Source organism: Neovison vison, chromosome 8, assembly GCF_020171115.1.
Source record: "Neovison vison isolate M4711 chromosome 8, ASM_NN_V1, whole genome shotgun sequence".
In the NCBI taxonomy this organism is placed as follows: Eukaryota; Metazoa; Chordata; class Mammalia; order Carnivora; family Mustelidae; genus Neogale; species Neogale vison.
This window is the reverse complement of record NC_058098.1, coordinates 15731306-15758719: the sequence shown is the minus strand read 5'-3', so window position 1 is coordinate 15758719 and position 27414 is coordinate 15731306. Positions and strand designations below refer to the sequence as shown.

Here is a 27414-nt window from a genome sequence, read left to right as displayed (position 1 = left end):
TTGAACCCTTCCATGGAGTGGGACCCGAGAGGGCTGGTGGTTTCTCTGGCAGGGGGCAGGGGCCTGCCAAGGGGAGGAGGAGGGAAGGAGCTCCCGGGATCCCCCACGCCCCTCCCCCACTCGCCCAGCGAGTAATGACATTCGCGAAGAGAGGAGGGAGGGAGCGAAGCAGAGGGGCAGGCTCCGCGAGGCCATGTGATGCTGGGCGAGAGAGAGAGCCGCCGCCGCGGAGCCTCCTTCTTTCCTCCCTCTGATTCCGGGCTGTCATGGCGACCCCCAACAACCTGACCCCCACTAACTGCAGCTGGTGGCCCATCTCGGCGCTGGAGAGCGATGCGGCCAAGCCGGTGGAGGACCCCGACGCGCCCGAGGCATCCAGCCCCGCCCATTGGCCCAAGGAGAGCCTGGTTCTGTACCACTGGACCCAGTCCTTCAGCTCACAGAAGGTACAGCTCAAGGGAGCAGGGGAGCAGAAGGCACCCGGTGGCCAGGAGGCGTGGGGGAGGGGATCCAGGAGGGAGGAAGGGGTCTGAGGACCCCGGCGAGAGGCTGGAGGGTGGAAGGTGTTTCGGGGTCGGGAGGGTGGAGAATGCTGGGTTGCTCTCCCGGAGATGGCTGGCCCTGTCTTGGGCCCCAGGAGCATCGTCCCCAATTCTGGGAACATCCATTATGCCTCTTTCCCTCCCAGAAAGACCCAGTCTGTTGGAGGGGTGAGAAGAGAGACAAAGGCAAGGGGAAGCGAATGGACACTGCTGGGAAGGCGGCCTGTTGGAGGAGGCGGCTGCTGCGGGGAGGGAGGAGGAGCGCTTTCCGGGATCCAGTCTCCAGCCCCAGTAGTCGTTGGTGGGCCTCCCTCCGAGCTGCTATCCTGGATACTACAGGCCCTCCAGGTTACAGCTCCTGCCTGGCTGGGAGCCTTCCTCTGGCTGGGGTTTGGAACGTCTGTCCCTAGTCCGCTCCCGCATCCACACTTACCTTGAGCCGAGAAGGAAGGAGTTAACCCATCTCCTTAGACCAGCTCGGTTTGGCCCCTAAAATCTGTGTTTTGCTCTTTAAGACACAGACGGCCGCTCCGCCCCTTCTCAGACCCAGACGAGATGGGGCGGTGGGGGTGGGGGGAGGGCGGGCTGTTTAGGAATCCAGCCTGGTGCTGAGTTTTCCGGGTTCCCGCTTCCTGGGGGGTGAGGGTCAGACACTGCGCCTGTAAGACAGGGGCGCCTCTAGGGGCGCAATCTCCCACCCTGGGCAGCTGTCCGTCAGTGGGGCACGAATTCAGCACCATGGCCAGAGCCCAACAGCAACTATTGTTAATCTCTAAGTGGCGCCCTTTGTCAGACCCTGGGATTCCTCTTCTTCCTGGAAGATCCTTTTGTTTCTTTCACTCATTTTTCAGATAGAGAAACAGAGTCTATAATGAGAAAGGGTCTTGGAACCAAAGGAGTTGTGTTGAGTCTTGGTCCAGGCACAGTTCATCATCTGGAAAATCAGATGATGATAATGGTAGTAGTAACAGTAGTAATAATAATAATGATGATGATAGTAATAACAACAACAACAACAACAACAATAATAATAGTAACAGCTACTTCTGATTCCCACCCCTTCTCAGAGCTGCTGAGAGGGTTGTTGAAGAGGCAGTATAACTTAGTGTGCTACATGGCACTGCCCAAACTTGAGCATACATTAGATTGCATGATCCTGGTTGAAACAGACTGCTGGGTCCCACCCCAGATATTTTGATTCAGCAGATTCAGCACGTGATACTGGTGAAGCTGTCCCACTGACTCTCTGACTAGCTCCAGTTTAGAGAATAGACTCTGAGCCCAGGCAATCCCCAGTGAAACAGCCATCTTCCCCAATAATTCACTGTAAAGCTTTGGACATACCACCTTGCCTCTCTAAAGCCTTGGTTTTATAATCTGTAGAATGGAGCTAATGGCATTACCTTTCTCAGAGGGTTATTTTGAGGGCGAAATGAGGTGACACACAAAAATGCTGATAGCAGTGCCTGGCACAGGGTCAAGGCTCTGATAATTATAGGTGTTATGATATCACTAAAGTGCTAGGGGAAGGAGGGATCGGTTAGCCAGGGCCACTCTGGGACTCATCTATAAATTCTTTTTTTTTTAAGATTTTATTTATTTATTTGATAAACAGAGATCACAAGTAGGCAGAGAGGCAGGCAGGGAGAGAGGAAGGGAAGCAGGCTCCCTGCTGAGCAGAGAGCCCAAAGTGGGGCTCGATCCCAAGACCCTGGGATCATGACCTGAACCGAAAGCAGAGGCTTTAACCCACTGAGCCACCCAGGCGCCCCTCATCTATAAATTCTACACGTGCATGCTGAGCACCTACTACATGCCAGGCTCTATGCAAGTTGCTGGCAGTTTGGAGATGAATCACACTTACCTCCAGATTTCAGAATACGTTCCCACTCAGAACCTCAGGAGCCAGGCCTCAGTGGCTGGGACTGGACAGTGGGCAAAGGGAAGGTACCTCCCATCACCATTCCCCAAGGGAGCTTCTTGCTCTTCCCTTTGCCCCCTGTGGAATATATCCTATTCTGTCTGCACTCAGGGCTGAAATGGCCCCTTAGTCAGGGATAGGACTACCCACTGCAACCTCATTTGAGACCAGGCCAGCCTGGGTATCCTGCCTCCCCTCAGGACCTTCCCCTTGCCTGGGGGCCCATGGTGGGTTCCAGAGGCAGTGTAACCTGGTGGAAAGGGCCTGGGCTGTGCAGTCGGATGGTCTTGGGTTCCATTCTCATCATAAGTGCTTACTGGCTGTGTGACCCTGAACAAATCACTTAACCTCTCTGTGCCCCAATATCCTTATCTGGCAAAAAAAACTTTTGCATCCAACCCTGCAAAATTCCTGGGGGGTTAAGAGGACATGGAGATATGTTAAGTGTCTGGCACATAGTAGGAATTTAGTAGGTGAGTTTCCTTCTTTTCAGTCCTGAAAAGTCCTACCTGCATTCAGGGAGCATTTCCCCTTGGTAGAGCATCTGAGAGGTCTGTCCTTAATGGTTCATGAACAGCAGAAAATAGCCTACTCCCAGGAGTGGTGGTGGTGGCTTTGTGGAATGTCTGGGGACTATCCCAGAGCTGTAGGCCAGCAGGACAGTGAGGGGATCCAGAGCCCAGACTCTGGGACCAGACTGCCCAGGGTTCAGTCTTAACTCTGCCACTTACCAGCTGGGTAATTCTGGGCATGTTGCTTAGCCTCTCATGCCTCAAGCCTCATGTCTGTAAATTGAGAATAATAACAGCACCTCCAGGATAGGGCCATTGTGAGGATTCAGCAAAGGTTTCCATTAAATCACCTAGAGCAGCACCTGGTTCATTGGAAGTGCCCAGTAAGCGGACTTACGTTTGCCAGACTGGAGATCAAAGCCTGACTGTGCCACTTCCTACCGTGTGACTTCGTGCACATGTCTTCACTTCTTCAGGTTTCCTCTTCCTCCTCTGTGCAGGAGGAATGATACCTATCTCAGAGGGTTGTGAGGATTGAATGATACCATGCATGGCCACACAGTTAGCACAAAGCCTGAAAGATTACATGCTAACGGTGGACTCTCAGGTACCATCCTAAGTGATCATCCAGGGCTGCAGGGTTCCTAGGGCATTCAAAATGCGAAGTATAGAAGTTAGCTTGTTTCTGAAGCTGTTCCTGCCTCCAGCCTCCTCCTTGGCTGGGGGTGGGAGTGGTGGGCAGAGGGGTGAGACTGGGAGGGGCAAACATGCAGACATTCTTGTTGTTGGCATTCCCACCCACTAACTTGTGACCTCAGGTAGGTCCTGACCCTCTTTGGTCCTCAGCTTTTCAACATTGAAATGGACTAGATGTTTGATACAATCTGCATCCCTCCCTTCCCAGGCAGGAAGCACTTCCCCGTCCCTTGTGTGTCCCTAGCCCCCAGATCATCCTTCTGTCCTCACACCAGCCAGTGTTTTTTAAAAAACCAAGATTACTATTTACCAGCTTTGTGACTTTGGTCAACTTAGTGCTGTCTCTGTGTCTATTTCCTCTTTTGTAAAAGGAGCACGATACTAGTACCTACTTCATTAGGTTTTTGTAGCCCATGTAAATGTCTTAGAGCAGTGCCTGGCACAGAGAAAGTGCTTTATGAGAGCTGTCCTTCTTATCACCAAGGTGAGTCTCTGAGAGCCATCCTTGGCTTCCTGCAACAAGCCTGTTCAAGGTTCCCTGACCCCACCCTCTCAGGGTCTTCCCTCATCTTGGATGTACCTGTGGGGAGAACCTGGCCCAGCCTTCTGCCCCCAGGAATAAGAGCCCAGATCTGGGTCCTGTCAGAAGACAGTCACAACACCCAAGACTGAGCAGGTCTTCCAGAGGCCTCTCTCAGACATGGCAGGAGGAAGCAAGAGGTGGAAGGTGATCGCTACCCCCCGCCCTGCCCTTGCCTTTCAAGCTCTTGGGTACTGGTCCCCAGCCCTGTCCATGCTGCACTTGACCCTTTACCCCACCCCCACCCCCCAGAAACTCACAGGTGACAGCTGTAGATCTCACCGCGCTTCTCAGAAGCCTGCAGTGCTCACCAGGTCCTGCCAGGAAAGAGCCAGAATCCTCCTAATGGCCTTAGGCTCTACTGCAGGATCCTAACCATGCCTGGGTCATGGACCCCTCATCAACGCGGGGTGGGGCAGGGGGGACACCCTGTGGATCTTTCTCACAATAATGCTTTTAATGGAATAAAGTAAGATACATAGCATTACTGAAAGGTAAGCCTGTCGAAGTTCAGCTACTGACATACTTTTAAAACAAATTCATTATATTATATTACAGGATGGAGCCCTGTAATGTCAAAGTCACAATGAGTGTAGCTGTAGCAATGGGGAGTGATGAAAGTGATTTCTTGTGGTGACAATATTTCAGGCACTGCTAACGCTACCATGCTTGTCGCCTACACTCATAATTGTAGAAAATGCTAACTGTCAGTATGAAAGTACTGAAAACAAACATGTAATTTTCCCATCCTAGTTCAAGGAGGCCCTGGATGGATTCATGGTCCCCTGAATCTGAGAGTCTTGATTACAAGGCCCTGTGCGAGACCTCCTCTCGTCTCGTCTTGCCCCCCCTGTTCTAGCCACACTAGCCTCCTCGCTGTGTTTCAGATATGCCAGACATGCCCCTGCCTCGGGCCTTTTGTGCTGCTGTTCCCTCCACTGGCAACTCCTTTCCTCAGATCTCTGTGTGGGCCACTCCCTCACATTGATTAATTAAAAAGAAAAAAAAGTATTTGAGAGAAATACCCTGAGGTTCAGAGACTCCAAGTGTCTTTTCCAAAGTCACACAGCAACTAAATGGTTGGGTAGAGATGCCAACCCAGCACTTTGCAGTTGCCTCATAAACAAGGGCCTTGCTTGGGGCGCCTGGGTGGCTCAGTGGGTTAAGCCTCTGCCTTCGGCTCAGGTCATGATCCCAGGTCCTGGGATCAAGCCCCGAATCGGGTTCTCTGCTCAGCGGGAAGCCTGCTTCCTCCTCTCTCTCTCTCTCTGCCTGCCTCTCTGCCTACTTGTGATCTCTCTCTCTGTCAAATAAATAAATAAAATCTTTAAAAAAAAAAGGGGGGGGGCCTTGCTGAAGAGGGACAGTGCCCAGCTATGACAGTGAAGCACTAGGAGCTAATTCTTTCCACTCATGGGGAAGATAGTCCGCCTGGGGGTGCTTGATGTTTGGTCGCTCTGAGTGGTGACCACCTAAGTCTGGTCCAGTCTCCAGGATGCAGAGATGGCAGATGGCCTTGGTGACTGCGTGCCCTTCCCCTGGGCCTGGCTTTCTCCCACCTCCCCTCCTCTGCAGGATGGCACATGGTTCTGGTCTACAGCTCAGCTAAAGGAGAAAGTCTCCTTGGCCACCTGCCGGCATGACCCTGAGGCAGCTCCAAGCAAAACTGTTACACCCATAAAGACAGTCCCTTCCCCAGGCACTAGCCCTGCCTGGCACCCTCACTAGAGTCCCAGGGCAGGGTCTGGGGGTGGTCCCTGGGGGCAGGTGCCCTGCCAGGAGGCAAGGCCTAGTGTCTGGACCCGCCAAGGGCAGAGGCCTGTTTTGGTTTCTGTTTCCATCCATTCAGTGGTCCCAGCTTGGCCGGAGGCTGGATGGCTGGGCAGGGCCCGGTCGCCCAGGGTCGGGGGTGCCAGGATGGGCAGGAGGAAGGGAGTAGACAGTTCGGCTCCAGGCAAACTCCGGCCTTGACTGCTCCGGGGCTTCTCCAGGGCACCGGCACCACCCAGGACTTCAAATGCACACATGCACATACTCTCCTGCTCGTGCATGCTCGCCTATACACACTCGCGAGGACACACACACGTGCCTATACACACTCATCCCCATACTAACGCACATGCACTCACACAATACTTTAACAGTTACTCAGACACTCTTCCATACACACACACACTTGTGCACACAAATGCACACACACTCTTCCATACACACCCACGCTCATGCACACACACACTTATTTACGCAGTTGCCACTCCCGTTCAGGCTCATGCTCTCATACGCTCACATCCCCAGGCCAAACAGTTGCCACCCCCAGCGCTCACTCTGGCACAGTTCCTCCCCCTCTCTTAGACAGAACCAGCAGTTCCCTCCCACTGTCTCCCGTGTGGTCTGAATGGAGTGTCAGCTTGCAGCAGGGCTGCGGGGCGTGCCTTGAACTCCGAGTTCAGCCCTCGTTCTACCAATGACTGAAAGGAGGCTGAGAAAGGGACAGCGATGGCTCTCAGGTCACATCACATTGCTGGGGCAGAGCCAACGCGAGGACCTCCCGGCCCCATCCGCAGGGCCTGGTTTTGGCTACTGGTGCAAATGAATCTGTGAATAAGGGTTGGGGCTCAGGGGCTCATTGCCTCTCCCTCCCCACGAGGAAAGGGGTGTCCATGTTGGCTCTGAGGGTGGGGGCAGGAGGGACTGCTCTAGCACATCAGCGATGGGTGTGAGGTAGTCTGTGTGTCCGTGTGTGCGTGTGTGTGTGTGTGTGAGAGAGAGAGAGAGAGCAAGCTAATGCAGGTAGAACCCCTGTATTAACCTCCTGCGCTGGGTCTCTACCCGTGTCATCCTGTCCTAACTCATGCCACTCTTGAAACAGTGGATTACATCCCTCATTTCATAGAACCTAAGGCCAGAGAAGTCAAGTGACTTGTCCAAGATCACAAAGCAAACAAGCAGCAGAGCCAGGCTTTAAGTCCAGATCTGTCTGCTTCCAAAACCTGGTCTCGTACAAGTGGCTAAAACATGTTATGCCTACGGTGTGTCAGGCCCTGTTCCACAGGGACTACAGCATCTCACCCCCACAGCAGCCCTCTCCGGGCATCACCAGTGGGACTCTCACTGGACAGGTGAGGAAACTGAGGCACACGGATGTAAAGCCAAGTCACCCAGCAAGTAGGTGCTAGATCTTGGATTTGAATGGATGGTCTGGCCCCCAGCCCACGGTCTGACGGTGATACCATGCTGCCTCCCCCTGAGTGTTTAACTCCTGGCACCCGGGAGGGAAGCTGGGAATGCCCAGTCCCAGTAGCTACCAGGTGCATGGGGACATTGACACCCCAGGAGAGCCGCTCTTCCTGGCCTCAGAGATGCCTTTCCTTCCCCCTGAACTGGAGCCATTAATGGAGAGGAGTGGAGCCATCTTTATGCTGGGAGACCTTGGACAAGTTGACTTCTTTCTGAAGCTCAATCCATAGGCAAGGGACAGTTGGACCGGGTGATCTCTAATTGCCTCCCAGCTCAGAAAAGTTGGGCTGGGTCAGGAGCAGAGCCCAGCTTCAAGGCTGTCCATTAGGTTCTACCAGCTCAAATGTTTGTCTGGGACCCCTTAGAGACACAGCGGAAAACTAAGGAGGGATAGGCCCAGGACTCCCTGAAGGTGCCCGCAGGGCAGAGAACACTGGGCTGGGAGTTTCAGGTCTGTTGCTACCTTGCTGTGTGGCTCTGGGTAAGTTACTTGCCCTCTCTAGGCTTTAGTTTTCTCATCAAGAAAAACATGGGGGATAGTTCCTGTTCTACCCCCACTCTGCAAGGCTATTGTGAGTATCCAAAGTCCAGATGGGAAACTGTGTGGGGCAATGAAAGACCCAACTGATGTTGACAAATTATTATTATTTTTTAAAGATTTTATTTATTTATTTGACAGAGATCACAAATAGGCAGAGAGGCAGGCAGAGAGAGGGGGAAGCAGACTCCCTGCTGAGCAGAGAGCCAGATGTGGGGCTGGATCCCAGGACTCTGGGATCATGACCTGAGCCGAAGGCAGAGGCTTTAACTCACTGAGGCACCCAGGTGCCCCAGCAAATTAGTTTGCACCTTGTTTTGTTTCCCAAATAATTTGAGAAATTTAGTTATTGATAATTGATTATATTGATAAGAGTTTCTGTGAATTTCCTGGCCAGATCTACCCCTGGAGGCCAGGCTGAGTGTCTAATCAGATAAGAAATCATGAATTGAGTACCACCCATGTCCCGGACACTGGGGTGGTACTATTAACACTACTTCCCTTCTGCAAATAAAGAAACTGAGGCTCAGAAAGTTTAAGAAATCTGCCCAAACACACACAGCAGAGCCAGGAATCATATCCCAGGTATGTCCAGCTGTGAAACCCAGGCCCATCACCACCAGGGAGCACTGTGCCTTTGCCCCAGAGTAGGGTAGGGCTGTGTTCCTCCCACCAAGAGGCTCCAGGCCCATGAGAGATTTCAGCCCCCACCCCTTCCAGGAGCCCAAGAATGAACTGGAAGCAACCATGTCACCTCCTGTGTGTGACCTCTGACCTCCCTCCCACATCTCCCACATGCCCCGCCCCCCGGGCAGAGTGTCCCCCACGCCTGCCCGCCTGCCCCGCTCTGACCCTGGCGCCTGCAGGTGCGGCTGGTGATTGCCGAGAAGGGCCTGGCGTGTGAGGAGCGGGACGTGAGCCTGCCGCAGAGCGAGCACAAGGAGCCCTGGTTCATGCGGCTCAACCTGGGGGAGGAGGTGCCCGTCGTCATCCACCGGGACAATATCATCAGCGACTATGAGCAGATCATCGACTACGTGGAGCGGACCTTCACAGGAGGTACGGCTGCCATTTCCACCAGGGGCTCAGCCACAGACCTCGGGGACCCCACAGGCTCAGACGGGCTCCCAGAACCTTGGGGAGGCTGAGGAAGCCCCCCGGGGTGCGGACATGGCCCAGTCTCCCGTGCAAGGAACAATGGGGCTGCAGACAGGGCTCAGATGCTCCCCAGAAATCACAGAGCTACAGGCATGGCCACGGTCCTTAGGATGCCACAAACCCTCTCCCCGGCACTCCAGGGAAAGGGCTAGCTAGTCCAGACATGCCCCTAGGAGCACTGGGGCTGCAGCCTCCTTCCCCAGGAGCTCTGGCGTCAGAGGCACGGCCACAGGTCCTCAGAGCCCCCCCGCAGGACCCAGGCCCTCCTAGTCACCACAGATGGGGCCCAGACCTTCCAACACCACCAGCACATGGGCAGGGCCTAGCCCCCTGAATCTCTATAAGTATAGTCAGGGCCGTGGGCCCCCTAGGTACCCCATAGACACGGGCCCAGGTACCCTCGAACATTGCCGATATGAGCGTGGCCCAGACACCCCAGAGCCCTGCAGGACCCTGTGTCTCCCTCCCTCCCTCCCTCCCTCCCTCCGACCCTCTTCAGGTTCAAAAGCCCACTGCCCATGGCAGATCCAGGCGCAAATCCAGGCGAGTGGGGTCAGGGCTCAGATGGGTACTGTGTAGAAAGAATATGAATGGGTTGCCGACAATTAAAAATCAAAGAAAGTTCCGTTTTAAGCATCCAGATTTCTGGCTTCTCCAGCCTGGTCACGCTGGGCCAACACCCCCATCAGGCTACAAGCCTGGAGTGGTGAGGAGCTGCCCCTAGGAGACAGGCTGAGTAGACCAGTAGGATCCCCTGTCAGCCGGGGGGACACTTTGTCTCAAGAGCCTGGGAAAAGGGCTGGTCCCTGTGGGCCTCGACATATCAGGGTTCAGGAGGCTGACATGTAGGGATGGGGTCCTAGAGCCTGGCCTGTCCAAATTGGAGGTAGGGAAGGGTAGGGGGGCAGGGCGGGACCGCCACCCCCAGCCCAGCCCTGGCCGTGCCCTGCAGAGCACGTGGTGGCCCTGATGCCTGAGGCGGGCAGCGCTCAGCACGCGAGGGTGATGCAGTACCGGGAGCTGCTGGACGCGTTGCCCATGGACGCCTACACGCACGGCTGCATCCTGCACCCTGAGCTCACCACTGACTCCATGATCCCCAAGTATGCCACGGCCGAGATCCGCAGTGAGTGCCGCGCTACCCCCGCTGGCCCACCCGTGTGCTTTCGACGGGAGTCCTCCTCCTCATCTCTAGTCCCCTTCCTCCTCATTTTCCTGCTGATCTCCCTCATCCCTCTCTGCCTCTCTCTCCACCTCTTTCTCTCTGTCTCTGTTAATCCCTCTGGGTGTCTCTGGCTCATCCTCCCTCCTTCCCCCTCACCCCCCCACTCCCCCCCCTGCGCCTGCCCTCCCTCCTCTCGCTTTCTCTCCGCTGCTCTCCCTGGCCTTCCAGCTCATTCGCTCCCTTTCAAACTGAAAGTTTCAAACTGAAACTCCCTCTCTGGCTATCTTCCTTCCCCTCTCCTGCCCCTCTTCTAGTCCTGCCATCCCATGCAAAGGCTACAGGGCTCTGTGGCCCCCGGAGGCTTGTCTTGCCCCGGGGGGAGCTGGGGCACCGTCATGGTGGAGTCCCAGCCCCAGACACCTGGAGCTGGGGCCCAGGGAGGTCAGGACTGTGGTTGGTGATCCAGGGCACTGAGTGACATCAGGGTTGGTGCCGCCAAGGAAGGCTGCCCAGATGTGCAAGGCCCCCTTTGGGGTCTCTGGTTTCTGATTTAAGCATCACGTGTCCTGTCCTAACTGCTAGCTTGGACATGCCCATAGCCTGGCTCATCCTCTAGTTTCCAGCACCCAGTAAACAGGGGTTAGATTAAATCAGACTACTCATCAACCACTGTTTACAGACTTTGGTCCAGGCTCTGTGAAGACACCATGGGGGTCCTATACACAGATGAAGTGTGGTGATTCTAAGTAGATACTAGGTGCCTAGAAAATGGTCACTTCCTCCCTCTTGAAGGAGAGAGCCGATGTTTGTAAGTGGGACGGGGCAGGTTGTGGAACTTGATCTCGTCCCTTTAGAGCACCCTTGAACAAGACTCAGAATTTATCAGTATCATCCTATCTCCATTCAGTCAGCAACACTGATGAGGTCTCCTATGACACAGGCCTTGGGCAGGGGGCTGAGGATGGATGGGGACAGACACAGCTTCTACTGTCCCAGTCACGGTTCCATCCCAGGGAAGCAGAATGACAAGTGAGTGTGTAATTGCAGTGCAGGACTAAATACATTTGCACAGCCTCTCAGGAGGGTAGCCTGGCATCTAGATCAAACACAGAAAGGCCCGCAGCTCAGAGATGATCCCACAGTTACACCTGGATGTGTGCACCAAGAATCACGTACAAGGATTTTCATTGCTGCCTAGATGGTAATAGCAAGAAGCTGGAAACAACCCCGTTGTGCATGAGTTGGAAACTGGGCAAATACATTCTAGTCATTCTCTACACTGGAACACTTCAAGTCTTCCCATACATGGACCTCAGCACAGCTATTTAAAAAAAAAAAGATAAGCCTATGACACTGGGTGTTACATGCAACTGATGAATCACTAAATTCTACCGCTGCAACTAATAATACACTATATGTTAACTAACTTGAATTTAAATAAAATCTAAAAATATAAGCATATGGGATGCTCTCCAAGATATATTAGTAAGTAGGAATGAAGGGCAAAAACTGCATCTAGCATGCTATCATTAATATATTTAAAAGGGTGTTAAATGGACACGCAGGTGCTTGCAAACACAGAGGGTTTCGGGAGGGATATACAAGAAGCTATTGGCTTTTGGGGAGCAGAACTAAGAGACCACAGATTGAAGGGTGAGAGATTTACTTTTCACTGTGCATTCTTTTAATATTGTTTGCATTTTTAAATAAGTATGTATGTATAACATGCTCAAACACTAACTGATTTAAAAAATGTTAACCCTCGAACCAAAGAGTGTTAAGAGAAGGTGCCCATCCCAGCCTTGGGGACATGGGGGGCTTCTGAAATAAAGCAACACCAAGAATGACCAGGGGGTAGAAGGGGAAGGAGAGAGAGAATCCCTCCAGCTTCAGGGGTAGGAGAGGGTGTGGTGTATTGGGGGAACTGAAGGAAGTTCCATGTGGATGATGCGTAGCCCCAGGGAAGTATGAGTGGCCATGGTGCGAGTCTGGGGAGTAGGTCTGACAGAACTGGAATCTTGTCCAAGGAGCAGTGGAGATGGAAATGAACATGATGGAAAACGGGATGGAAATGAACATGGATGGAAATGAACATGATCTGATGTGTATGTTACAGCACTCCCTCCCCTGAGAGAATGGGTGGGACAGTTAGGAGGTCCTGCTGTCACCTAGGTGAGCAATGATGGTGGCCTGGACTGGGTGGAGGCAGTTCCTAAATGCTTCTGGGGGCTGGAGACCCTTCCTCACTCGTCCATGAGCTACCTAAAGGAGCCTAGAAGGCAGTGAGGGGTCCAGAGAAGGCCCAACCTGCTCCTCCTTTGAGGAGAGAGATCTGAGGGTTCCAGCTCCACTGGGGGAAGGAAGGGGATCTCACATGATGCAGAAGGGATCCTGCAGTGATCCCTCCAATCAGCCTAAGGTCTTTTCTGGGCTTGGTTTGCCCTCCTGGAGTCTGAAGAGAGCAACATGTGCATCCCTGGGTGACTGGCAAGAGAGAAAATGCTATACTTTACCTTCACGTTCATAAAATATCAATGACACTTAATATAGCCCCAAAGCTGAAAGGTCTAGGAGTGTGTTTACTGAGTTTTGTGTCAGGCGAGGAGATGGGGTGGTAGATGGTGAGACATCAGAGGGCAGAAGTTGAACATCTGCGGTTACTCATTTACTCGGTCATTCTATTCATTCATTCATATTTTCATTCATTCAACTCTCACTAAGCTCTTGTTCTCTGCCAGGCCTGCACTGGGTTTTAAGGAAACAGAGACAAATCTGACATAGCCACTGGTCTCCAGAAACTCAAGTAATGGTGGGAGACATATATATCCAGAGATAAGTACATCAAAATCTCCACGTATGGCAGGACAGGTTGTGCACTGCACAAGTCCGGGGTCACTTTTCACATAGATTGCAATGTGAATGGGTTTGTGTAGGGGCAGCTCTGATTACTATATTTGCATTTTCTGTCAGAAATCTGTACAGTGTACACCAGAGGACAAAGGCATTGAGTGGTCAGACCTCCTAGAGGATCAGGACAGACTTCATGGAGGAGGTGATCTTGAACTAGATTTGGAAGGGGATTTTCAGGAATACAGGAGAAAGATATTCCAGGAGGCAGAAGTAGTGTGAGCAGAGACCCAGAGGTTTGGGATGGTCTGGAACATTCAGGGAATGCCAAGCATTTGGAGTGGCTGAAATATTACCACCTAGGCACAGGGACTGGTGGGGCAACTCAGTGAAAGATGGAGTTGGTAAGAAGGGAGGATCTTGCTGTGATTTTTTTTGTTTGTTTTTTGTTTTTTGTTTTTTTTTTAAGATAAAAGAAGAGCTTGGATGTTATCTGAGGTCGGTGGGAAGCCAAGGATGGGTTTTAAGCAGGGAGTGGCATGATCAAGTATGTGTTTGAGGAAGACCTCTGAGTGGGGAAAAAGGCACAGAAGGAGAGAGGGCCGGTGCCTCGGGCTGGGTCAGAATCATCCAGAGCGAGATCAATGAGGGGATTTGAATTAAGGGAGGTGGAGGATTGAAAGGAAGAAGTTGAGTATGAGAAGAATAAGAAGGAGGAATCAGAAGGACCTGGGACTGATTTGGTTCAGGGAGCAGGTGAAGGAGGAATTGAGGGCACTCCTGCAGTCATCTGGCTTGGCTCAGTGTGGGGAAGGGTGCTGCAGGCAGTGGAGAGTGCAGGTGAGGAGCACGTGGAGCAGGGACGATGACGTCAGGTGGGCCATGATGAGTTCAAGGAGCCTAAGGGATCTCTAAGTGGAGTTGGGACACAGGGAAAGGGGAGAGTAGGATTGGGGCACCACCATCTACCTGACTCACCACATCCCAGACTTCCTGGCCAAGAATTCTGGAGAAATCATGGAACAGACCCCAGGATCTTATCCTGCATGATATTTTAACCTCCTCTTAAAACTCCCACAGTTTACAGTTAGATTTTCTAAGTTAGATTATGGATACCTCTTTTCTCTCATTAAGAATGATTCTCAAGGTGCTGCCTTGAGCTCCATCATGGACCCACTGTTCCATCACCCTTCTCTTTTTAGCATCTTTAAAAGGCCAGTTTTCCCAGGAAATATGGGTTAGGGTGTTCCTAAATCCTCACAAAAATTGCCTCACCAGAATGGGAAGTTTCAAGACAGCAAAAGTCTCTTACAGTTTTTCTTGAATTAAGCAAGTTTTTCCTTGTGAGCTACAGTGAGTGAGCACCAGACTAAGAATCAGATGGACCCAGGCCTGAAACCTGCTTATCCTTTGCTAGTGTGGGATATCATTTAGCCTCTCTGAACCCTTTCCTTTTCTTTTTCTGTTGCCTTTACCTGTTACCACAGGAAAGGGTAGGGGGAGACATGCACTGAAGTATGACTTTGTCCAGGTTTATAACCTCTCCGTTTCTGGCAAACTCCCATCCCCGAGTAGTCTCCTCCTCATTGAGGTTTCTTGATGCCTTGTGGCCCAAGCAGGTGGCCCTTTGTGTCCCACAGCGTTCTCTCTCCATCACAGATTGATCATTGCTGCATCAGAGATTTCTCTATGTGTCTGTCTTTCCCACTAGCCTGAGCCTAGAACAGGATGGCATGTCATCCAACCCTACGTTGCAGCCTGTTGCACCTACTAGGTGTTGGTTGTTGATATTGTTACTTCCCAGACCAATGCTTGAGTGGGACCATACCCGCAAACTTGTGGAAGAGGGGGTGGGAGTGGTCATGGGTATCAGAAAGATGAGGCCTTCCTTATTCTCTCCCCAGGACATTTAGCCAATGCCACCACAGACCTCATGAAGTTGGACCATGAAGAGGAGCCCCAGCTCTCTGAGCCCTACCTTTCCAAACAGAAGAAGCTCATGGTGAGTGCTTCCAGGCCTGCCCAGTTCCCTTCCCCATCACCTTTCCCATGAAACAGTTCCAATGGGAGAAGCTGGTTTTATACAGAGGATCAGCTGATGACCTAAAATGAAGACACTGCTCACTTTTCCAATCCTGTCTCCTCTGTTACTTACTGGTTTTTTGACCTTGGGCAAACCACTGTCCCACTAGATCTTGGTCTCATGACATCTTAGGTTGTGCCCCTAAGAGTCGAGCATTAGACAGAGGTTCTTGGGTAACAGTGGCATTGAGGGAGTGTTCTAAGGAGAACCCAGTAAGAGGCCAAGTTCACCTGATCCCACAGAGAGTTCTGCAGCGTAAGTGTCACCACAAAGTCGATCCTCATGGAGGCAAGGGGCAAGATAGGTATAGCCCTGTGTCTGTCAGTCATTGGTTACAGATTGCCTGGTGGGGACATGAGGGATGAGAGACCCTCTGGAGTATTTCCAAGCAGCTCTTGTTGGCTGAGAGTAACTCTGGAGAAGAGGCAGCAATGAGCAGCTATAAGCAGATCCTCAGAGCAGTTGGCGTATGATAGTGCCAGGTCTGGCCAGGATAGCCAAGCTCACGGGAGTGCTGTGGGCACCAGATGAGTGGGCTTTGTAACAGTGGAGCCCTCTCTATGCTGGGAGGGATATTTGGAGGCTGGGTTTGCTGAAGGAGGTTTGGGTCAAGCTCCTTCCAGCCTTGGTTATCCAAGCCCCTTGGAAGCCAGCTCAAGTCCTCTGGTTCCTGCCTGTCCTGTTCCCAGGCCAAGATCCTGGAGCACGATGATGTGAGCTACCTGAAGAAGATCCTCGGGGAGCTGGCCATGGTGCTGGACCAGATCGAGGCGGAGCTGGAGAAGAGGAAGCTGGAGAACGAGGGTGGGTGCCAGCTCTGGGGTAGGTTGGTGGTGGAGCCCATCCAGTCCACCCACCCCTGCCCACTTCCAGCCCCTTTATCCCAAAGATCTCAGAGGACCTCCCAGGTGGTTAGGGTCATGGATCATGGAGGCAGACAGACTAGATATAAGTTGTAGCTTGACCACTTACTAGTTAAGTGACCATGGGTCAGGTACTTCACCTCATTGGACCTCATTTTCTCATCTGTAAACTAGGAATAATAATAAGACCTACTCCAGAAAGGTGTTGAGACGTTGCATGAAATAATACATGTAGGTATTGGGTCAGCGCTTAGCACACAGTAGGTGTTTAATTGAGGTTGGTGCGGATGATGACGGCGGTGACAGTGATGACCAGGACCCACCATACCATCTCACCTTTCCCCTACTCAGGGATGCATTATGACTCTCTCTGACCTTGACTCTTTCTGTCCTTGAGCGGCTCTCTGACCCTGAGCATGCCAGCTTCATTCCCATCTCCACACCTTTGCTCCTGCAGCTCTTCTAGCTGGGAGTATCCTCTCCATGCCACTCTGCTCCTTTTTCCTTTTATGTGCTGTCTTTGCCACCAGTCCTCTTTGAGTTTGATTCTGGGTCTTCTCATCTTGCTCTGTTTTAGGTGGTCGGTCTTGTCTCCTCAGTTATGCTAATTTACAGAGCCTACATGATAGGCACTTCTACACTCACAGCATCACACACACTCACACACACACACACACACACACACACACACCATCTGTATGTATGGGAAAGCCATGGAGCACAGTGTTTGAAAAGATGGGTTTAGGAGCCCCAGGCTGGCTCAGTTGGTAGAGCATGCAACTCTTGATCTTGGGGTTGGGAGTTCAAGCCCCAAACTGGGGTGTAGAGATTACTTAAAATCTTAAAAAAAAAAAAAAAGATGGTTTTCGAGTCAGACAGGGGTTTGAGTTAGAGTTCCAGCTTCGCTGTCTATACTGTGTGACTTGGATAAGTTGCTTCCCCTATTGGATCCTCAGTTTCTTCACCTGTAGAATGAGATGGTAATAATACAACTTAATGCCATCTGTTGGACTCTTATAAAAAGTCAAAGTACTTTGCCCACTGCCTGGAACATGCTAGTTTAAACATATGACAGCTAAAGGCATGCACATTCTCTGTTTGAGAAAACTGAGGCTCAGAGAGATACAGGGACTTGCTCAAGGTCATGTGGCTCGTAAATGGCATGGTTGGGGCAAGGGCAGGTTTGCCCCTGACAGGTGCAGTGCTGTTCCAGCATCTCACAACTGAGGCAAGCATAAGGTATGCATAAATACCTAAAGGCCTGAATAGAACATTGTCATGAGCTCCAAAGCCAGGGCCCTAGAAAAAAAACATGGCAAGGCTTAGTAATAAAAATAGTATACACCTCAAGCAGGAACTTTCTCCTTTCTGTCAGAGAAGGTGCCCAGGAGAGCCGTTGCAGAAGAATGCTCAGAGGCCAGAAGGCGTGGTGTTTCCAAGGTTGCCTCTGGGGTCAGAGTCCCAGCTCAGCCATTTTCTCATTGGTTGACCTTCATTATCAGGCACATCTTATGTATTTATGGATTAATTTGCTCAGCTGCCCTGACAAAATACCACAGACTAGATGTCTTAACCCACAGAGATTTATCTTCTCACAGTTCTGGAGTCTGGAGTCAAAGATCAAAGTGTTGGCAGGTTTGGTTCTTTCAAGATCTCTCTTGGGCTCACGAGGCTGCATTCTTGCTGTGTCTCCATGCACGCTTTGCTCTGAGTGCATGCTCCTGGTGTCTGTGTGGCAAAATGTCCTCTCCGTATAAGGACACCAGATTAGTTAGGGCCCACCCTGATGACCTCATTTTAACTTACTTACCTCTTTAAAGGCCCTTTGTCAAAATATAGTCACATTTGAGATACTAGAGATTAGGTCTTCAACATACGAATTTTGGAAGGACACAATTCAGCCCAGACAGCATATCTTTTAACAACACTTCCCGTGGGCCAGGCACTGTGCTAAGTGTTTCACATAGTTTAATGCATTTAATGCCCCTAGCAACTCTAGGACGTAAGTAATATGAGTAATCCTATTTAAACAGATGAGGAAACTAAGGCACAGAGAGGTTCAGTAACCTTCCCAAGGTCACACAGATAGAAATGGTGAAGGCTAGATTCAAACCCTGGCTCCCAGAGTCTTCAGTTTTTAAGTGCTAGCTCTGCTGCTGCTTCCGTTCTGTAAAGGGGTGATAAAGTGAAAGCCACTTCACAGGGCTGTTGTGAGGCTCAGTGAGAAAGTGAGAGTAAGGGAATAAGCACATGGCCTGGCACACGGTATGGAAATGTCCACACATATTAGCTGCTGATACGATCAAGGGAGACACAGAGTGTGACCTAGATGGAGGGCAGAGTTGAAGGTCCTGGAGAACAGCTGTGAATGCTCATTCCTCATGTGATCTGTAGATAGGGAGCCTCCTGACCTCAGGCTCTGTTTTGGTCTTGAGCTCTTCCAAGAGGAGGCAGCATTGTAGTGTCCCGTGGCAAGATGACTGGGATTGTTCCAGATGGAGATCCTTGTGTCCCTCCATGGCTGTGGGAGGCAGCAGAGGTCTGGGGAGGTGGCTGGGCCCACATGGTCTCATCCACCCACTGGGGCACCCCGAAACTTTCCTGGGAGTAGTGCTTATACCCTGCACTTGTCCCCTTCTGAGGCAGAACCCAGCGTTGGGAAGTGTTACAATGTCACAGTTAAGACCTCTAGAATGGAGCCAGATGACATGGACATGGATTCTTGGTCAGCTACCTCCTAGTTCTGTGACCTTGTAGAATTCACTTCACTTCGGTGAGCTCATCTACAAAATGTGGATAATAATAGACTCTAACTTGTGAGGTTAGATTCTAGGTTGCAAGGGTTCATAAAGATAATGGGTGTTGGTCACTCTCCACAGTACCTGGCTAAAGGTAGAATGTTCTAGAAGTAGCACTTTCAAAATAATAACCATTACCATTCTTCTTCATTCATTTATTAAAATATTTCTTGGACACTGATTGTGTGCAGGTCCTGAGGATAAAAGTAAGTAAAAACAAGACATTGTTCTTGATCTCATGTAGTTTATAGTCTGGTAGAGAAGAAAGACATTAGTCAAATAATCCCATCAGTAAAAACAGAATTAGAAACAGTGATAAGGGTTAAGACTGATAGTAAAAAGAGTCTGGCAAATTTGATAAAGCTTCTCTGAAGAAGTGATGTTTCAAATGAGACCTGAAGGATATGGAAGGGCCAGCCTAGTGAAGAACCAGGACAGGTGTGTCCTAGGCTGAGGGGACACCATGATGAGGGGATAGCTGGGAACTCTTTGGTAACTGGCTACTGTGTGGTCAGTAATGGCAAAAGTGGCATAAGTGAGGTTGGACAGAGCCAGAGAGATGCAAGCTCATGGACCTGTATTTAAGATTTATCTTAAATCCTATGTTCTCCTCTAGGATTCTGATGGATTCCTGTCTCACGTTGAGGTCTTTTATCCATTTGGAGTTTATCTTTGTGTATAGTGTAAGAGAATGGTCGAGTTTCATTCTTCCCGTATTTATATTTTATTAAGAGTTTAAATTTAGTCTATATTTAGAATTTAGATTCTGTTTTATGTACAATCCATCCAATGGGAACTCCTTGGAGGGTTGTGAGAAGGGGATTGCATCAGTTAGCTTTTGCCGTATAACAAATAAACTCTAATTCTGAGTCACTTAAAAGAACCTTTTATCTGTTCATGATTTGTGGTTTGGCAGTTTGGGCTGGGCTCAGCTGGGAGCTTCTCTCTGTCCCACATGCTGGTGGTGGCATCACTCAGGTATCTGTAGCCAGCTGGTAGACCTTGCTGGCATGTCCAGCAGCTGGCTCTCCATCAGCCTGGCCAGTGGGCCACATGTTGGTCATCATCCAGCAGGCTAACCCATGCTCATTCATATGGTGGTGGCTACAGGGTCTCTGAGAACAGCAAGGGAGCAAAGACTCAGCAGGCAAACACCTTTAAAGCTTCTATTTGTGTGGAGTTTACTCGAGTCCCATTAGCTAAAGCAAGTCTGGGTTAAAGGGGTGATGGTTGACATTCACCACCTGCTGGCAGAAGCAGCAAAGCCACAAGCACACAAGAATGGGAGGCATTGGGTCCACCCAGGGTGAGATGTTCTGATCTTAGGAGCACTTTGGTTGCAGTGAGAATGGATTTCAAGGGAGACAGAGTGGAGGCTGTCACAGCAGCCCAGGAGGGATGATGCTGATTTGGGCCGAGGAGGTGGCAGGGAAGATGGGGAGGCATGGAGGGACTTGAGAGGCGTTTTGGAGACAGAATGGATTGGTACTTGCAGAGTGGTCTTATGAGGAGGGAAGAGTAGGGGAATGGAATCCAAGATGCCTACTGGGTTTTGGTCTGAGTTATCGGGTGGTGCCATTTCTTGATGTGGATGGGGGGCAGGTGCGAGTGTTTGATTTGGGACTCAGTGTGTTCAAAAGACCTTTCAGACACCCAAGAGGGGGTGTCATATAAGCCGCTAGGTATTCTAGTCTGCCTTGTAAAGAAGAAGTCAGACTTTGGAGAGAGATGTGTGAGTCTCCAGCATCTCTGTGTGGTATTTAAAGCCACAGAACTGGGTGATTCATCAAGGGGGGGGCAAAACAGAGTCAGGCCTGATGTGTCCTCTTGCTGCACAGCAAATTGCCCATGAATTAGCGGCTGAAGCTGCAACAAAATGCACATTGATTACATCACACATCTTCTGTGGCTCACGACTTCTGGAGGGGGGGGTGCTGGGTGCTTCTAATTTAGGGCTGCATGATGCGGGCTGTGCTCAAGCTGTCGGCTGGAGCTGCAGTCGTTTGAGCTGGAGAATCCACAACCAAGACGGCTCGTTCACACCGTTGGTGACTGGACGTCTCCGGCCCCTGCTGGCTGTTGGCGGGAGGCCCCAGTTGCTCACGACCTGCGCTTCTCAGTGGCGCCGCTTGAGTGTCCTCACAACATGGCTGCCGGCTCTTCCTGGAACCAGTGCGGCGGAGAGTGAGAGAGGCGGCCACAGTGACTTCCAGAACCTGCTGCTGGAGGCCACTGTCACTTCCGCCACATTCTGTTCACTGGAAGCAAGGGACAAAATACAGTCCGTATTCATGGGGAGGGAGATCGGGCTCCATCAGAGATGTACTGAGTGGCTCGTGAGGGCATTTTGAAACTGCCTCCCTGCCCTGAGGTCCCCCCATGTAGGGGGGGCGGTAGAGGCGGAGGAGCCAGCAAAGCCGACAGAGAGTCCCCGGGGCAGCAGGAGGACCCTTGTGTCCATGAGATTTAGAAAGGATTGTGCTTTAGGGAGACAACAGTGTCAAATGCTGCTGGGAGTCAGAGAAGCCAGGATAGAAAAGCGTCCCCTGGACGTTGTCTCACGGCTGGCGGTGACCTTGCCGAGGGCAGTTTCACTGGAATGTGGGGGTGGAGGGCTGGTGAGGGAGGAAGACAGCAGGTGTAGGCCCCTCTTGTGAGACGTTTAGCTGTGGAAGGGAGTAGAGAGATGGAGTGTTGCCCGAGGACGGATGTGGGGTGAAGAGGGTAGATACAAGCGTGTTTTCAGGCTGAGTCCTGGAGTCCGGGAGAGGACGCGAGGGGCATCCTACCAGCCGGGGCCCGGAGGGAAACAGGGCACCTTCAAATGGGGTAGGTTAAAGAGGACTTCATCAAGGGACCATTCACAAATGTGTGGGCAGGACGCAGGGAGAGCACAAGGAAAGACGGGGTGGCCTGGGTCTGAGGTTGTGAGGGGTGGGAGCCGTTGCAGGAGCCGGGACAAAGAGGCTGTGTGGAGGGAGGGCAGCCAGACAGGAGCCCGTGGCCACCCGCAGAGAGGACTCCCACCCACCCTCCTACCTCCTGCCTCTGCTCCCCAACGGCCGGACCCGACTGGAGCCCGAGGGCTGGATGGAGCCCCACTGGGGTGGGAATCTGTCCAGTTGTCCTCCTGGGGCACAGAGCAGCGTGGAGAAGGGAGGAGGACGGATCTAGAAGGCAAAGGGGAGACGTGCAGCCTTGGATGGTGCAGAGAACGGCAGAGGGCCCGACCTTGAGAGGAGGTGGCCGAAGGCAGGGTGTGTGTGCCTGGCTTTGCAGGGTTCATGGCCAGAGTGAAGTCTTTTCTGCCTGAGAGCTCCTGTTTTCTGAATGCCGCACGTGGTGGTGTCCCAGTCTGAGTGAGGCCTAGGGGCCCGGTGTGAGGAGAGGCAAAAGCTGTGTGGCTGTGTCTGCAGGCCGCGGGGAAGCCAGCCTACGCTGGGACTCACAGACGCCCGGGCGTGGCTGAGTGCCCTCTTGGGCTTTGTACTCATGAACTTGAAGCCTAACTGGTCCGTGTAAGTGTCTCCAGCACACTCAGCGGGCAGACTCAGGGGAGGCAAAAGATAGCGTTTGTCCAGGGCTGGGGGCTTTTCAAAGTAAAAACAGAATTATAAACAGTGATGAAAGTGTTAAGATAAGTGTTACTGTTTTCCTATATACACAGAGCTGGAGGAGAGGGGCAAAGGGAAGGGCGACCCGCCAGGCAGCGACACATGTCCGCGTACGTGGTGGTTGTGGCTCTCGGCATCTGCCCACAGACAGACACATAGGCGTGGACACACTCAGACAACGACATATGCATACAAGCTTGGGAACGTCTGTCTGCAGCCAAACAGCCCAGTGGACGTGGGCATCACTGCACTTAATGCATCTGGGGTTCCACACCACACGGACGCAGTACCCACGTGCGGACAGCCACGTGTGTAAACACAGTTGCTGCATGGACTTGAGCAGGCGCACACAGGGGCAAACAGACACAGCGTACATGAGGCGGACACACACAGACCTGCACGCACACCCTCCAGAAAACGCGCTTCCCGAAAGGGGCCCGAGCGTCTGTGGCGATCCGTGCCTGTGTGCAAGCGCCTCTGCGTGGGGACGGGGCCGTGTTCTGTAGTGGTTAAGCACAGACTCTGGAACCTGGGCTCAAATCCAGGCTCTGCTTGGACACGTCCTACCTGCGTGGCTTTGGCCGAGTTACTTAACCTCTCTGTGCTTCAGTGTCCTCATGTGTAATGTGGGGATAATAATAGCACCTACCAGACAGGGTTGTTGTGAGGAGTGGGGAGATGACACCTCACATTCCGGTGCCTCTCCCACCGCACAGACTGTTCCCGCCCCTGCACCTCTGCTGGTTTCTCCTTGTCCATCACCTAAACCTTGTCCTGCCCGGGGCTCAGTCCTTGGTCCTATTCTCAAATCTGTCTTCTCTAGTTTGTCGCTGGGGACCATGGGCCCCAATCCTGCCTTTTTTCACAGCCCCTCACCCCCATCCTGACCTCACCTCGCTCCGGAGCTGGCAGTAACCCCCCCCCACCCCCAACCAGGAAGAGCCCTCTTTTGCCTACACCGTTGGCTTCCTTGCCCGCCTCTGGCTTTATCACATTTCACAAAACCTTAAGTGGTTACATCCGCTCTCTGCCTAGTAGTTCCTGCGCCCGTGGACCCAAGTGTGGCTGGAGAGACACCCATGTGCCGGCTGGTCTCACTTTGAATTCATGACCATGAGGCTTAGATGGCTCTCCCGCTGCCCGAGGGTCCCCCCAAATCCCATCCTGGTCCCCTTTCCAGGTGACTGCTTAATACCTTCTCCTTCCTCCTCAACCTTCCACCCGCTGTCCCCAGCCCTCCCCTCACTCACTGAGGACACCGAAGTGCTCGAACCCCACAGCGCCCCGCCCCCACCAGCATCTGTGCTGTACCCATCCGTCCTATGCACACATTTTACCAGGGTTTTTTTTTGTTACAGCACATTGTAACATCTCTGAAATTGGAATGTTTCTCACAAACAAAGTCGAATTGGCACGACTTGTTCTCTCCGGGGTGGCTGTCTTCCATTCCAGATAGAGTGCCGTACACTCCCTCGAATTACAGAGCCTGAGCTGTCCTTGAACCAGCATCCCCTGCCCTTGTGTACTAGACGTCCATCTGCTCAAGCACTTGTGGTGGTAATTCTCTCCACTGTCCTCGGTAGCATCATTTCCCCTTCTCTGCGGGGTCATCCCCGTCAGCATGCTGGGTTTTCCCTCCCCGCTTGCAAAGACACCCTTGACCTGTCTCGCATTATTGGCGTGCCCTTCCCATCACAGCAAACTCCTTGACAGAGGGATCCTCGCTCAAGGTCTCCAGTTCCTCTCCTTCCTTTCTCTCTTGGACTCCCTCCAATCAGGAGTTCAGCATCAGCATCCACTCCCACTGCTCTTGTCAAGGTCACCAGTCACCTAATGCCACCGTAGTTCTCTGGTTCCTACTTGACCTTTCTGCAGCATTCGAATACCTCCCTGCTTCTCCTTGGAACACTTTCTTATCTTGGCTTCCAGGATCACACCCTCTCGTGGTTCATCTCTTACCTCATGGGTGCTCCTTCTCATGCTCCTCTGCTGGTTTCTTCTTGTTGCCCAACATCTGACTCTCGAAGCCGCAAAGCTCAGTCCCTGGTCCTATTCTCAGATCTTGCTAATCTGAGACCCTTGCTAATGTCCTCCCAACTCCATGCTGATGATGCACACTTGAACTAGTACCTCTAACTGCTTGTACTAACTAACTTGTACCTCTAACTGCTGATTCACCATCTCCCTTGGAGATCCAAAGGCAACTTGAAGGTTACGTATCAAGAACAAACTCTGGATTAGAGCTTTCCTTGCATTTTACCTCCCTGTCCTGTGAAAGCACAAGCCTCTGAGGACACTCTGTCTGTCTTGTCCTGTCAGGTCTTCATGCCCAGCACATACTAGATAAACATGTGTTGGGTGAATGAATAAATGAATGAACAAGAAGCCGCAGAGTGAGAGGGATGGAGGGGCTCAGGCTTTGAGACATCAGGCTGTGTGACATCTCTTGGTTGAAAGGAACACCGGCTCAAATATGCAGAAGCCAGCCTCCCAGGAGAGCAGACCTCACAGGAAGTGGGCAGCAGGGGGTGCATTCCAGTCATGAGACCGAGCAGGCGCAAAGGCCCAGAGGTGGACATGGAGCTCCTTTGGTCTCCTACATCATGTCTTGGTTCAAAACCCTGCAGTTCTTCCCCACTGACCATGTCATGTCCATACTCCTTTGTGGAACTTCTAAGATTTTTCCCAGTGTGTCTCCATCTACTTCTCTAATCTTGACTTTTCACGAATCATTCCCTGCTCCCTGGGCGCCCCCCCACCCAGGCAAGCCCATGCGCATTTCCAGTCCCTCCGGCTGCTGTGTTGAGAGCCGACTCAAGGAAGTCAAGGGCAGAGATGGGAGATCATCAAGGGGACATTCTGAAAATTCCAGTGAGAGAGGATGGTTGTTTGGACCGGGCTGGTAACCGCAGAGGTGACCTCACACTCTGGCTGTGTTTGGAAGAGAAGCTGACAGGAATTGCAGACACACTCCATGTGGAGGATGAAAGGAAGAGGACTCGCCGTGACATGGGGCTTCGGCCCAAGCAACTGACAGGGTGGGCACGTGGTCGCTGACGTGGGGATGAGCGTGGTGGTGGGTTTAGGGGTGACAATCAGGCACTCGGTTTTGGACATACCGGGTTTGAAGTGCACGGTGGATTTCCGAGCGGAGGCTGCTGAACGAGCGGGCAGTTAGGCACGGGAGGCTGGACGTTAGACACGTGTATTTGCACTTCAAAGTCAGTTGATTTAAAGAAGAAGTCCTAACAGAGGTAATATAAGCCTTGGGCCGAAGTGATTCAAGCAGTAGGAGCGGGCGGCCCGGCGGCTGTGGGAGCCGGCGGAGGCCGGCGGTGTCCGCGGCGGAGAAGTGAGTCCCCCCACCCCCATCTCCTCTCCCTTCCTCTCCAGGGCAGAAGTGTGAGCCTTGGCTCTGCGGCTGTGCCTTCACCCTCGCCGACGTCCTCCTGGGAGCCACCCTGCACCGCCTCAAGTTCCTGGGACTGTCCAAGAAGTACTGGGAAGACGGCAGCCGGCCCAACCTGCAGTCCTTCTTCGAGAGGGTCCAGAAGCGCCTGGCCTTCCGGAAAGTCCTCGGCGACATCCACACCACCCTGCTGTCGGCTGTCATCCCCAATGCGTTCCGGCTGGTCAAGCGGAAACCCCCATCTTTCTTTGGGGCGTCCTTCCTCATGGGCTCTCTGGGGGGGATGGGCTACTTTGCCTACTGGTACCTCAAGAAAAAATACATCTAGAGCCAGGCCCGGGCTTGGTGCCTGTCGGTGTCTCTGTACTGTGTGACTCCCGGCAAGCTCTCAGTCAGACACTGTCTCATGAACACTCGGACAGCCACTCCCCGCCCCGTTTGGAATAATTCTATCGTCCATGTGAAAACATTCCGTAGTTTAGAAGTAGACGTTGCCAATGCCGTGAGTTGAGGCCACGGCTCTACTAAAGGAGAGAAAGAGTGAGTGTGAGAGAGAAAGAGAGAGAGAGAGAGAGGGAGGGAGAGAGAACAGAAACAAAACACGAATGCCTTTTCTTTTAATTCAAGGTCTCAAGATGGAACTGTGGGGACTGGTTAGGATCTGAGGTGAGTCCCAGGCTGTTTTGTCCACCAGGGCCCAGATTCTGGGAGGTGCTTGGGGCTCGGAGGGCCTGACCCCTCGCCTCCCCTTCCCTCTTGCCCAGGGAATTCTTCCACAGGACAAAGCCAACATCAACACTGACTTGTCTAAGCGGTGCCTCCGGGTGGGGCTGGAGACCGCAGACCCCGGGGAGGCCCCTGAAGACCCGAAGGGGCTCCGCTCTTCTCCTGTACATGGACGGAGACAGCACTGGCTCCAGCCAAGGCAGTGGCAGCCAACCACCAGGGCACGCCTGGGACCGACCCCATGAGCACACCCTCTCGTTCCCCTCCTGATTTGGCCAGTGAGTTTGCTTTGACACTTACCAGAAGTCCCTGGAGGCAGCGACCATCCGTCATCCTTTTCCCACCTGGGGTTGACATTTCCCACCATGGGAGGTGGCCTTTCAGCGAGGGCCCTGTTTGACCTTCTTCAGAAGGTCAGTCCTGGCCTGAGTGCAGGGGTGAGTCTGGAGGTGGATGGACTAGGGTCCGTCTCTCTCTGCCTATGCCAAAGCCACCTCGTTTAATGCTCACCTTCCCCATCTCTTGTGGGCCTCCCCCGTGCTCCAACACACCACGTGGAGAAGGGGAGGTGCCTGCATCCCTGCTGCCCTCCCCGGTCGTGTCTCACTTTCCTGTGCCTTTTGCATGTTGGGAGAGGGTCTGGGTGTCACTGCCGCTCATGCTTAGAAACCACTGAAAGCCCCCAATAAAGCATTCAGGAGGAGCATTTGCTTTTCATTTCTAAA

General features: G+C 52.3%; 1 protein-coding gene across 2 annotated transcripts; it reads left to right on the top strand.

Annotated features, from left to right (window-relative positions):
* Positions 1–201: 201 nt before the first annotated feature.
* GDAP1L1 (ganglioside induced differentiation associated protein 1 like 1) lies at positions 202–27414 on the top strand. 2 transcript variants are annotated; one of them, XR_006386133.1, is made up of 7 exons: positions 202–446; positions 8893–9085; positions 10137–10310; positions 15101–15198; positions 15969–16083; positions 25948–26629; positions 26728–27414. XR_006386133.1 is itself a non-coding variant. In XM_044263001.1 (6 exons), exons 1-6 carry the CDS (start codon positions 267–269, stop codon positions 26289–26291), a joined length of 1104 nt encoding a protein of 367 aa, XP_044118936.1. In that variant the 5' UTR covers positions 202–266; the 3' UTR covers positions 26292–27414. The 2 variants fall into 2 exon arrangements, 1 of the variants encoding a protein (XP_044118936.1); XM_044263001.1 differs by having other exon boundaries at positions 25948–27414.